Genomic DNA, 11,865 nt, shown 5'->3' with positions numbered 1-11,865 from the left:
TGACTAAAGTGAAACAAATCAAACTAATTTTACTAGGTCATTTTCTCAATAGTTCATTTTGTTTGTCTTTAAATCAAAAACACGGAATTGTTGTGGATGATTCAGATCGACCTCGTGTGTGTTAAACAAGCGTACCCTTTAAGTAGAAAAGTCCACTGGACAGCGAATGGACGAGCCAAACATTGGTTGAGAAAAAGAGGCAGGGACCAGAGAGAGAACTTGTGTTAAAGGTGGCGTGACAGACCGCTGACACAAGATGACGTGACAATGTGGCCCGAGAGGACGAGCTACTCAGCGGCGAATGTCAGGTTCACGCTGCGGCCAAATTGGGTTGTTTAACAAACTGGAGAGAGAGTGGAGCGGAGCGGAGCGAAGCGAAGCGAAGCGGCGCGCGCCATGGCATCTCAGCCGAGGTAGGCGCACTCTGAGGCGGCTAGCCTGCTAGCAGCCTGCCGGGGAGGAAGGGGACTGCTACTTTCTCGTCTGGCAATCAGCACGTTTCTCGCTCGGTGCTAATTAGTTTGCTGTCACGACAAGCTTTTCACTTGGGCTTATGGCAAATACAATTTTAAAAAAGCAAACACGGAATGACGCCTTTATTTTACGCAGCTGGGCTGCCGCAATTGTACCAAATAAGTAACGTTTAGATTTATTTATTTTTTTCCAGCTGTTTAAAGTCTCTGTTAAACGTCACATTTTAATGCCAATCATTTTATTATAATGACCATATATCTTTTTTTAAATACAGTGTACTCAACTTATAGCTGCACCAGTCGCGAAGTTTGCGCCGGGGGTGTTTTTAAATCGTATTTGTGCCCTTTTGAAGTCCTCAATTTTTTCCCCAATGAATTGAAGACTCCGCAACATAAACTCCCAACTAATATGTTTAAGCAGTCATGAGGGGGAAATTATGCGACCAGCCCTCTTCTTACGAGATGCTTGGTACAGTCTGTCCGGCGAAGCAATGAAAGCTGAGCTGAGTGTCCGGTTCATATTTCTGCTTGCATGCAGCACGGGAATGATATTCTGCATCTTTGTTTAGTGTATGTGTGTATGTATATAATTCCCCCCCCCCCCCCCTCCATTTTATTTTAAGCATTTAAAACCTAGCCTACTGGGGGAAAAAAGTGTGTTAAAAAAAAAAAAAAGTTTTACGTCATACGGTAATCACTGCACAATCCAAAGTATATTTTTGTTTTGAATCAAATCAATTCACTTTTTAATAAGGGCAAAACTTGTTAATTTAAAGCAAAATGTAACAATTTACACATTTTGACCAACAGTGCGAATATCTAATGGCAGATTTGACAAATATTCATCAAAGGACTCCATTACCTTGAATAAACATATACAGAAGAAGAAAAGAGTCATACAACTATTCATGAGAAGAGAAAAATTCCAAACAATCTTTTTGACTTTTGCTGTACACACATTTTTATTGCTGTGATCTTATTTTGCCTACACTGAGAAAGGGATATCTGAGGTTCATCAAAGATACTTTAAACTGCACTGCTCGTTGACAGAGAACAAAATCATATTAGCTGACCGCTCAAACATCCACCATCCTCACTTGGTCCTGCTGCCATCAGGGTGTAGGTACAGTCTCTACCTTCTGCCCTCTAAATGGCCGATGGCAGCTCCACACCGTAATTTTGAGTATGTATAATTGCGCCATTGTTTAATTTCCTTTTTTTTTTTTTTTTTTAAAGAAATGGTTTATTTATATTTTTATATATTATTTGTGAATGGTCACGCCAAGTTAAACTTGTTGGCAAGAAAACTAACAAGAAGGTTGAATTCGCAAAGTTACTTAGCTGTGAGTGACTTTTTTTTTTTTTTCCTGTTTTTGTATTTTTGTGCCTATTTTTGGGGGTGGGCTAAAAACTGAAGAGTAAGAAGAGAGAAGATTGGGCGGATAGAGGTGGGATAGGGTTAGGCGAGTGCCCAAGCAATATTAGTGATGTGAATCGGGGAACCCTGTATAAGACAAATCACCTGTGAGTAGTAATGAGTGGAAGTCCCTCATCTGATCCTGGCACCGACAATTTGATGTACCTCAATGTGTTTGGTCGCACCTAGTCATGCGTGTATCCACTCTAGTGTGTTAGTCATGCAATAAATGAACCCGTTGCGCGGTAGGCTCTGCGCCGCCTTTGGAGGAGGGCGGGGGCCCGGCCTCCCGCAGTCCTAGTGGCCAGTATTGTCAGGACCCCGGGCGGTCCCCCAGCCCATCCGAGTAGCCACCAACTAGGCTTCAGGAAGAGAAGGATGAATAACAACGGGGAACTTCTTCCCTGCCATCTGTCCCTGCACCGATCTCAATCACCCCACACTCTTATTATACGATGCATTCAAATCAAGGCGGTACAGAAAATTTCTTTTGTAGTTCTACAGTTGTTTATTCTGTTTTTCGGATAGTTTTATTCAGCGTTATGAGTTCCATGACTAGATTTAGCCTTCAGTTTGCACAAATATTTTATTTTTTTCAATTTCAAGTCGTTTTTTATGCTATCGTTCAAATACCATATTGGCCCGAATATAAGGCGGTGTTTTTTTTTGCATTGAAATAAGACTGAAAAAGAGGGGGTCGTCTTATATTCGCGGTCTAGACATTATACCCATTCACGACGCTAGATGGCGCCAGATATCATTGAAGCGATGTTCTTTCATGACAGTTCCCAGCTTCTCTCAAGTTTAACCAGTTTGCAATTTTTTATTGTAATGTTTTTCCTTATTCAGATTTGTTTGAAGACTACAGTAACAGTTAGACTTCACTTTGATGGTTAATGCAGTTATTGCAATGTTGTGGTTTTATCACAATAGATTGGTTTATTTACATTTCAAAAACCAGAAGCCATTCATTTACGAATGTGATTGCACTTAAGTTTACATATTTAAATGAGGCAAAATAACATGCTTTTTCTCTCAAATATATTGTCTTAATCATTTGTTTCGGATGTACTGTAATTATTTTCTGTATAAAAATGAATTTGGTGTTCAAAAAGTCTTTTTTTCAAACTTGAGTCTTGAAAAAGAGGGGGTCGTCTTATCATCAGGGCCGTCTTAGCTTCGGGCCAATACGGTACATATAAAATTCTCTCATTCTTGTGGCATTTAACAAAATAAGAAAATGTTGGTATTCCTGACTGACCTAAAACAGGAGAGATGGTCTGATTTGTGAGTGAAATATCTTTTTACACAGTGTATGGAAACTTCTGGCGTCAACATTAATACTGTAATTTCTGGACTGCTGGGCGCCCCTGATTACAAGCCTCACCCAGTACATTTTTAAAGGAAAAACCATTTTGTACATACATAAGCCTCTCCTGTCTATAAGCCGTGTGTGCCCACGTAGTAACATGAGATCATTTACAAATAAATACACAGTTTTCTAGATTTTAATAACATACCTTAACTTTTCTTTCCAAACAGCGCCAGCAACACGGCACTTACATAGCAGCAACAGCGGAGCACAGCACTAACCGGGCTGGTTATTAGAAACGTGAACGTTTTTGTTAGCCTGCCTTATCTTCTTCTTGTGCACTGAAACCATGAAAGTCTTCACCCTCAGCGTCGGATATGAATAGGCTTAGATAGACTTTGCCACGCACCTTCTGTCTTTCTTTCGTTGTCGCTTTCAATGTCTCTCATAATGAGGCACATTCACTCCTGAGCTTGTGCCTTCCTCTTGGTCACCCAGAAGACCGGATTTTCGAAGCCCGGTGGTGACGGTGGATCCCCCCCCACACACACACACACACTGGTTTATGCTGTCAGGATCCACTGACAGACTTGTGCATAAGTATGCGCATGCGGCCGGTTTTGGTAAAGGATCTCTCGCCGCTGGCCATCCAAGCCTTCCGTTCAACTCGGAGTGCCACTTTAAATGCACCATTCACACTAATGTCAAGTTGCAAGTTGTTGTTTTTTTTAATGGAGACAAGACCACAATAATATTAAGGCACTTTTAATATTAATACAACCACTGTTAACTTTGACAAATGTACAGGCATTAGAACTCTAGAATTGCCACAAGCCCTTTCCCTCATGTATCTATTTGAGTTAGCTATGGAAAATGGATAATTGAGCTGGGGCTTTAGGTTTTTTGGATTCCACGAGGCTCGGATGCTCTGGACGATGTTGTCTTTGGCCATAATCCGTACGCGACCACGGGCCTCCTTATACGCTAAAGTCCTTACTGTAGTTTTTTCAATTCAACAGTCAGTACTCCATTTCCTCACTCACCGATCCCATCCGGATTGGAGTGCCTTGACTGTAGGTAAATTTGTTCCGTTGCCATGATTGTAACTCAAAACGTTCAAGGAGATGGGTGAAGAAAAAAAAAAATCCTGAAAATGACTCCCAAAACGTGGGAAGGGGGCTGAGGACTGACACTGACATAAAGGAGCGTCTCAGGACGACCGTAAAACCTTCAACTTTAATCCCATTCTTCAGTAGTATCCTTAAGAGCAGCCTGCTGTTTGATTTTGGAAGATTGTGACTTGACTGCAGGATCCCCTGGGGCTCTCTCCATCCTCGTCTTGGCTTTCTAGCAAAACCGTGCTGCCGTTTCCATGGAAGTCAGTCCTTTGGGGTGGAAGAGCAACTACACTCCACTCAAGAAAGGGAATCCCAAAACGTAGACATATGGTCACAGTCCCCTAAGATGACATCTACAATTGTATAGTTAATTTCAGTAAACAACATCTGCACAAGGTGTGGATCTTGTAGTTGCCTCCTGGGGAACCGGTCCCTCTGGGGGATGGCTTTTAAGAAATGATTCCAGACATCAGTGATACTTTCTGGGGTCCCCTCCTTAGACGGACGCAGCCATGTTCTACTCTCAATGTGTCGTTACTGTCCTCGTACGCTAATGTCTGTATCTCTTGGCGATGTTCCGCAGCATATACGATGAAAGGAATCGTCTTCGCCTCCGAGCCTGGGAACAGAGGAACCAAGAAACCAGCCAAGCCAAAGAACTCTGGGCTGAGAACGTGCCGCTTTTTGGGCACCCGTACAAAGTACGTGCTACTTTTTTTTTACGGCATGTGGCAAGGGTAAAACTATTTCTGTATATTAACGACTTATCTGCGAGACCTGTCGCCGGCGTACGAACGTTTTCACACGGTGACAAAATGAAATATTTCCCCTTCTGGTCTTTTTAGATAAACAAAGGCGACGAGCTTTCACACAGGATCCAGAGAATGCTGGGAAGCTTCGAAGACGCGGACAATCCTGCGACATCCCCCGCAAACTTCACCCAGTCCGACCGAGGACGGCCAAACTCGGATAGGTCCGACAAACCTCCCGTCCTAGACTCAGACGGTCAGATATCGAGCCGAAACTTCTCGTGTAGTAGTTACGTCTTCCAGGCGACGAGGGAAAAAAAGCCTTCATCTCCAAATCACCGCGGCAGCGTCAAGTCTTCACTAGATCAACATAAGCAGGTAGAAACTTTGTCGGACTGGGTGGAAAATGCTAGAAGTCCTCAGGAAAGGGTCACGCGGTCTCCGGATGGCTGGCCGATAGTTTTCCCAAATCCTAGCGAGCCGGTCGGTGCTACAGACCGCTTTGAGCCACGCCGAGAGTCCGCGTCGACTTCCGCCACGGCCGACATTTCTGCGATTAACCCCAAGCATTCGCCAGCGGACCCTTCTCCATATCAGGCCGGCAAAAGCGGCCATTCCCTGCTCTCGCAGAGCTTCCCTCCGTTGTCCTCGTCCAAGCCGCCCAGCGTAGTCGCGATGCAAAAGCCCACAGCTTACGTGAGACCTATGGACGGTCAGGACCTGCTGCTCGGTGGCTCGCCAAATTTGAAACCTTCGACTGAGCCACATGTACCTCTGCAGGAGATCCTCAAGCCTGAGCGCGCAAAGACCAAAATGCTGGAGGTGAGAGTTTAAATACTTTACGAAGGCACCCATGTATGATGTGTCAGGGTTGCAAACGACACACAAAGCTTTAGTATGTCGTTGCGGTCTGCTTACTTTTACTCTTCTAGTAGTGTTTGAAATGTTGATACCTGTATTTATAGTATGATAGACTGCATTATTTCCAGTTTTTATTGGAGCCCAGACCGACCGCCTGTGTGTGGGCTGATTTTTTTTTTTCTTGTTGTTGAGGACACTAGCTAAAATTGCTGCTACTCTGTCATTGGTCAACAGTTTGGAATGAAATTTGCCAGTTATAATCTAGGAATGAATCCGCATCAATATTGTGAGCCCGATTTTCTGATGAATGAATTTAGGCACCCTGTTCGACGTAACGTTGGATTTTTTCAAGCTGTGGTGGTGGGCTGCATCGGAGTCGGACAGCCTCACCGTGTCGTGCCACGGCGAAATTGCGTCGTCATATGACAAATGATTTTTTTTCCCCCTGTCCATATTTTTCCCCAAGAAAAAACCATAACAAAGATCTATTCGAAATATTTCATTAGCCAGGCTAATGTCGGAGCCCTCAGCTGCGGTACATGTACGTTAAATGCTTAGCTGATTACAGCTACATTACCCTACGTAATAATACGACTTTTTTTCTCGTAGCGATAGTACGACTTACATGTCGTAGTCCTACAAGCCCTAACCTGAATAGTTGAGAAAAAAAAAAAATTTTTTTTGTTTGTGAACTTTTTCCACATCAACGCACGTCAAGGTACAACTTAGTAGCTTAGCAAGGAGAGGTACGAGTGTCATTTTTCGAGTGTCCCAGAGGTTGCAGAACTTGGTGGGGGCGGGCATTCGTCAAGGTTTCGTCCGCCGTGATTGTGTAGATCTGTTCGCCGAAACGGCCTGATATCACAGATATAAGTACGCCTGCCCCTCTGCTATTGGATGCGTTGTTGGCGGTAGCGCGGTGGCGCTCTGAAAAAGAGCAAGGCTCTATTTTGGGTTCCGCCTCTCGACGCAAATTGCCGTTCCGTCCGAGACGGCCGTCCGCCGCTCACTTTCGCCAAAAAGTCCGATCCAAAATACTGTAATGCCCCGGATGGTGGGAAGAAAGAGAGGAGTCTGTATCGGCTTACCCACTTTATTGTGGCAACAATAATAAGAAAATAATAAAAAAACAATAATAAAATAACAGCGGGCTGCCGCGACATGCCATCTCTCGCCCGTCCGTTCTCCCATTCTTTCTACTCCCTTCCCTCTACGTCACAGCTCTCCAGTCCGATCGTCTCTTAAGAGGGCAGCGCTAAGTTATGGACATTACAATACACAATGAATAAGTTGGCGCCGAACCCTTCACGCTAGGCTGTCGCTAGTTTGAAACGGCCTTTAAAAAAAAAAAGATCTCATTTGCAAGGCGTGGTCCACACCAAAATAAAAGCCGTACCAAATCTGGTATATGTTTGGGAAACCCTGGATCATGAAACCAAGAGTGTAGCTTGAATGTGCTCCTTGGCAAGGATAATACGTTAAGCATGGGTGTCCAAACCTGTCCGCAAGGGCCGCTGTGGGTCCTGGTTTTTGTTCCTACCAATCGACCGCAGACAGTTTAACCAATGAAGTTTGTGCTAAAACAAGCAGCACCAGACTGCAATCAACTGGTTACACTTCTAAGACACCAGATTGGTGAAAAGATGTCATCTTGTTTTGTAGGAATGAAATCCAGCACCCACTGCGGCCCTATGTGCAATAGTTTGGACACCACTGACGTTAAGGGTGCTCTTTTTTATGTACGGCAAGAAGAGGTGCTGTTTAGCCCTGTCGCTATAATTGCATTTATCGCCAGATAAATAAAAATGAAGGTGGTAATTTTTCCGCTGCGACTTATCGCCTCGCGTGCACGTGTGTGCGCGCGTTGGGCAGACGTGCTGTTAAAACTTGGGCTTCCTTGTTACCAACTACGCAAAATGCATCTTCGTTAAGGGTCCGTCAGAAAATGGCGCAGGAACCAATCCGTTCCCATTATATCCTATTGTTGGACGTATACCGGCCGCGTCAGTGCTCCGGATTGACCTCGGACCATCTCCGGCGGGCTCCGGCACGCCGGATGGATTAGGCTATTTTATATTTTTGCCGGAGACGCATCCGTCAAAATGGGGGGAGCCAGGAATGGAATCAACAGCCCAGTTGCTTATTCACGGTTTAACCAGCGAACATGGAAGAAGAACGCTTCATCATGGAGGTGGAAAGTCACAAAGTGATTAATGATGCAGCAGATCATCGTTATAAGGACAACATTAAAAAGGAAGCTGGATGGTGTCCTGTTTTTCTGGCAATGATATCGAACACACGCTATGCTGACAACTTTGTTTTTTATTAACACACGGCGCTAACAACACTTCCGCAACCTGTGGCTCTCGGCAGGCTGTGCCGCGTCAGATGAACAAAACAACATCACCGTTTCGTGCGCTTCAGGGTGCCTCGGAAAACATCCAATCAGAATATGGCACATGGAACGCCATAGCAGAAGTTTTCATTTGCCTAAATGCTTAAGTTACTACGTACTTTTTTTTTTTTTTCCTTGAAAAATACATTGTATTTCTTCTGTGTTTCTTTGTGATTTTGGTATTGTCTTTTACTTAAGAGGTATGGTCTATTGTTGTGATTTCTTAAAAAGTATTTTTGAATTTAATAAACATTTATCGCATTTAAATGGGTGTACTTGATCTATTAATATATACTGTATTCTCACTGTTATTGTAAATTGGTTTAAAAAAGGGGGGGTGCAATAATATTGCATATCGCAATAATTTATGAGATAAATTATCGCACACTAAAATTTGTTATCGCGACAGGCCTAGTGCTGTTGAGCATGGGATCAGCTATGGGAAATAAAAGCCATTACCCCCCCCCCCCCCCCGTGTGCGCTTGACTAATTAATGTTATTAGTCTTCTTTATACTGTTAGAGAGAACCGGTAATGTCACTGGTTTCAACAAAGTAGTACAATCAGAGACTAATGCTCACACTCTCAGCAATGAAAACTCAATTAAGCTGCCGCTTTGACGAGTGCACACAAAAATACGTAGCTGGTTATGTTCTGCGGAACAACAAGTGAGCTTTGGCTGGAGCGCAGGGACAACAGGGAAAGAGGACCAATGCAGAACGAGGCGCCTCACACTGTTCATCTGGCACGATGAGGGCCGAGTCTTTACACATGGTGCTTGTGCGTCCTCACAAATTCTCTCGGTGTTGTCAGACATAGAGCTTGTGTGTAAGAGGACTTGTCAGGAAATGTCATCCTCCTCCAAACTGTTGTCAAAATGTAAGATACAATATTCACATGATGTCAACTTGAAATGAGTCTGTTTTTATAACTTAAAGCTGGAATATTTGCCTTTCGAATTTCAATTCTTGCCCTTTTCAGTAGCAAGGTACCTTGCAAACAATGTTTTGTGTGAAAGGTGTCCCATTAGGGGAAACTGGAAATATGACGCATGTTTGTATGCCAACAAAATGACTGTAGGTATGCAGTAATGCACAAACATAAAATTGTCCTGTGTTGTAGTTTTTGTTCTCGATATTGATCAAATAAGGCTTTCCTTTTTTCTCCATCTCTAGACGAAAGCAAATGAAGGTGTCTGTGTGCAAGCCATTTTAAAGGTATGATTTTTTATTTTTTTTTTAGCTCTTTATTACAGAAAGGTATTCTTTAAACATGCTGGCGATTCTTTTCACCATTTTGTACAAAGGGCTTAGTAATACATGTAGAAAATAAATGTTTTTTTTTTTATTATATGACTTTAGGAGATGACTCACTCTTGGCCTCCTCTCCTGACAGCCATACATATCCCCAACTCTGATGGTTGCCTAACTAAGGTAGTTCAGCCCCGCTCTCAGTAATTTCAAAAATGTTCATCTTTAAACATGAGTTGAATTCCACAACACTCTATTATGTGTAGTTATAAGCTTTTAATTGTAATTATTTGATAAAGCTTGTGTGTGTGTTCCCTTGCAGGAAGTTGGGCAAGTCTCTTCATGTCCAGGAGGACAAAGTGAGTCAATAATGTTTAGTAGAATAACAAACATAGTTCATGTTTCATTGCATTGTTGACTATGCAAACTAGGAACTGCCATCTGTAACAGACACGCAAGAAAATTGCTTCTGTAAGAGACTATACAAGAAAATAAATTGCTAGTGATTAATAATATATAGTGAGATATTTTCTTTGAGTGTTCTCATACAAGAAAAGAAATTGCTATATAGTGAGATATTTTCTTTGACTATCAAATACCCTTTGAAACATAAATTTGGACTATCGTTATCACCATTGGCATTCTGATTGATTTAAAATAACATCTAAAAGAAAAAGAAATTTGGAACATTTATTACATATAAAATACTCTATTTCCCCCTTAATCATACGTGGATTTTCATCTTCCAGTAATATAACACTTGAGCCAAACAATTTCAAATGCTTGTGCAACTCATGTGAAATGTCATAGTGGGGTGCTACATTGTGGGTGAATGATTTCAAACCATCTCATGTTACCGTATCATGAAACAAATGGGCTTCTCATATTCATTTATCATACGTGAATGTAATAGAATTTTTTGGTTTCTTTTACAGAAAGCCACCAACACTCTCCCGGCCACCTTGACACGCAAAGCTCCTCGCTATCGTGAGTCCCGAATAACTCCTGCCACAAATATGCCCAAAGATGGCCATGACCGAGCGAGCGATATTAAGCTAATGTGAACCCACGGAATAATCCTTTATTTATAAAAGAAGTTATGCCGCGATGAAAGGAAACTGCTCATCATTAGTGGAATGTTAAAATCAACCTGCATACTGTAAATTCTATGTTCATCTCTTATTGGTTTATTAGCTGGAGTCTATTTGTAACCAGTCGGTCGAACAAAAATGTATACACGGGCGTAAAGACATTCTACAATTTTGGCTGGCAAAGCAAAGCGGACTGACCTTGACGCCAGTTACTACTTAACTACTAGCCTGAGTTTTGCCGCTATTTTGTGGGCGTTGTCTTTGCAAGGTCACAGTAATTTGTTTCAGTTGTTATGGTCACATTGCGCTTTGCTGTAGTTCGCACAAAGAGGCTCATTCCAGTGGCGCGGAGTCCGCCAGCTCCGGCGACTCCGACGGCAGCTGGAGATCCGAGTCGGACGGCGAGAGCGTCGTCAATGAGCCTGGCGGACCGCCGGCCGCCGGCAGTAAAACAGAGGTATTTTTTCTGTAAAACAGTCCAAACTTACAGCGAGATGTCGACTTGAACAAGTGCTACCGGGGGAAAAAAATGGCTTTACAGAAATCTGATGAATGGTATTCTAATGTGACACTTGATTGATCGTCATTTTCATTTTTAGATATTCAAATCATAAATTGGAAAAATATCATTTTATCAAATGCACAGTGTTTCAAAAAAAAGTTCATTATCATAGGACTTAGTATATTGTCGTTTCTTTATGAATGCACAGCTCAAATGAGCGGAGTACGAAAATTCATGAATGCAATATTTTCTAGATATGCAAATCCTGTACTGTAATTGTGAAAAACTTCTAATTCTATATGTATTAAAATATTTCAAAATTCATTGAATATACAACATTCAAATAAAAGAAATGCAGGCTATTAAAAGAAATTAAAATTGTCAAACTTCCATTAAAAAGCATACTGTATTCATGCATTGCCAGCTACAATACTTATTTTATATATCATTATTATCATAATGTAAAATTAAAATATTTACAGGATGATAAACATGTGGATTGCAGTAAAACATAAATATGATGTAGAATTGAAATGGAAAAAAATGCAGTTTTGCAAAACTATAATAAAAGATATGATGTAGAACTTTGCCAAAGATTCATGTATCTACAAGGCAGTTGAGGGAAAACTCTATCGGCCGCTACGTGAGGAAATGCTGTTTTCCATTCTCCCTAATCCCGCTCTCTCTCTCTCTCTCAC

General features: G+C 42.2%; 1 protein-coding gene across 9 annotated transcripts in view; it reads left to right on the top strand.

Moving 5' to 3' along the window:
- LOC130905135 (RNA 3'-terminal phosphate cyclase-like protein) overlaps window positions 1-11,865 on the top strand; it is a 41,317-nt gene that overhangs the window by 21,362 nt on the left and 8,090 nt on the right. For 2 of the 9 annotated variants that reach the window (XR_009061044.1, XM_057818210.1), the window contains exons 1-8: window positions 4-413; window positions 4,904-5,021; window positions 5,166-5,891; window positions 9,500-9,541; window positions 9,686-9,757; window positions 9,897-9,933; window positions 10,510-10,561; window positions 10,954-11,122. Coding sequence is in view for 4 of the 9 variants with exons in the window: in XM_057818210.1 (XP_057674193.1) it covers window positions 397-413; window positions 4,904-5,021; window positions 5,166-5,891; window positions 9,500-9,541; window positions 9,686-9,757; window positions 9,897-9,933; window positions 10,510-10,561; window positions 10,954-11,122 (1,233 nt within the window). In the remaining 5 variants the exon portion in view is untranslated. Of the gene's footprint in view, window positions 1-2; window positions 414-4,903; window positions 5,025-5,165; window positions 5,892-9,499; window positions 9,542-9,685; window positions 9,758-9,896; window positions 9,934-10,509; window positions 10,562-10,953; window positions 11,123-11,865 lie in introns of those variants that run through there. The other 7 variants (XR_009061045.1, XR_009061046.1, XM_057818208.1 and 4 more) reach the window with 6 other exon arrangements.

The sequence above is a fragment of the Corythoichthys intestinalis genome, chromosome 17 (genome assembly GCF_030265065.1).
Source record: "Corythoichthys intestinalis isolate RoL2023-P3 chromosome 17, ASM3026506v1, whole genome shotgun sequence".
Lineage (NCBI taxonomy): Eukaryota > Metazoa > Chordata > Actinopteri > Syngnathiformes > Syngnathidae > Corythoichthys > Corythoichthys intestinalis.
This window is presented reverse-complemented; position numbering and strand designations above follow the sequence as displayed.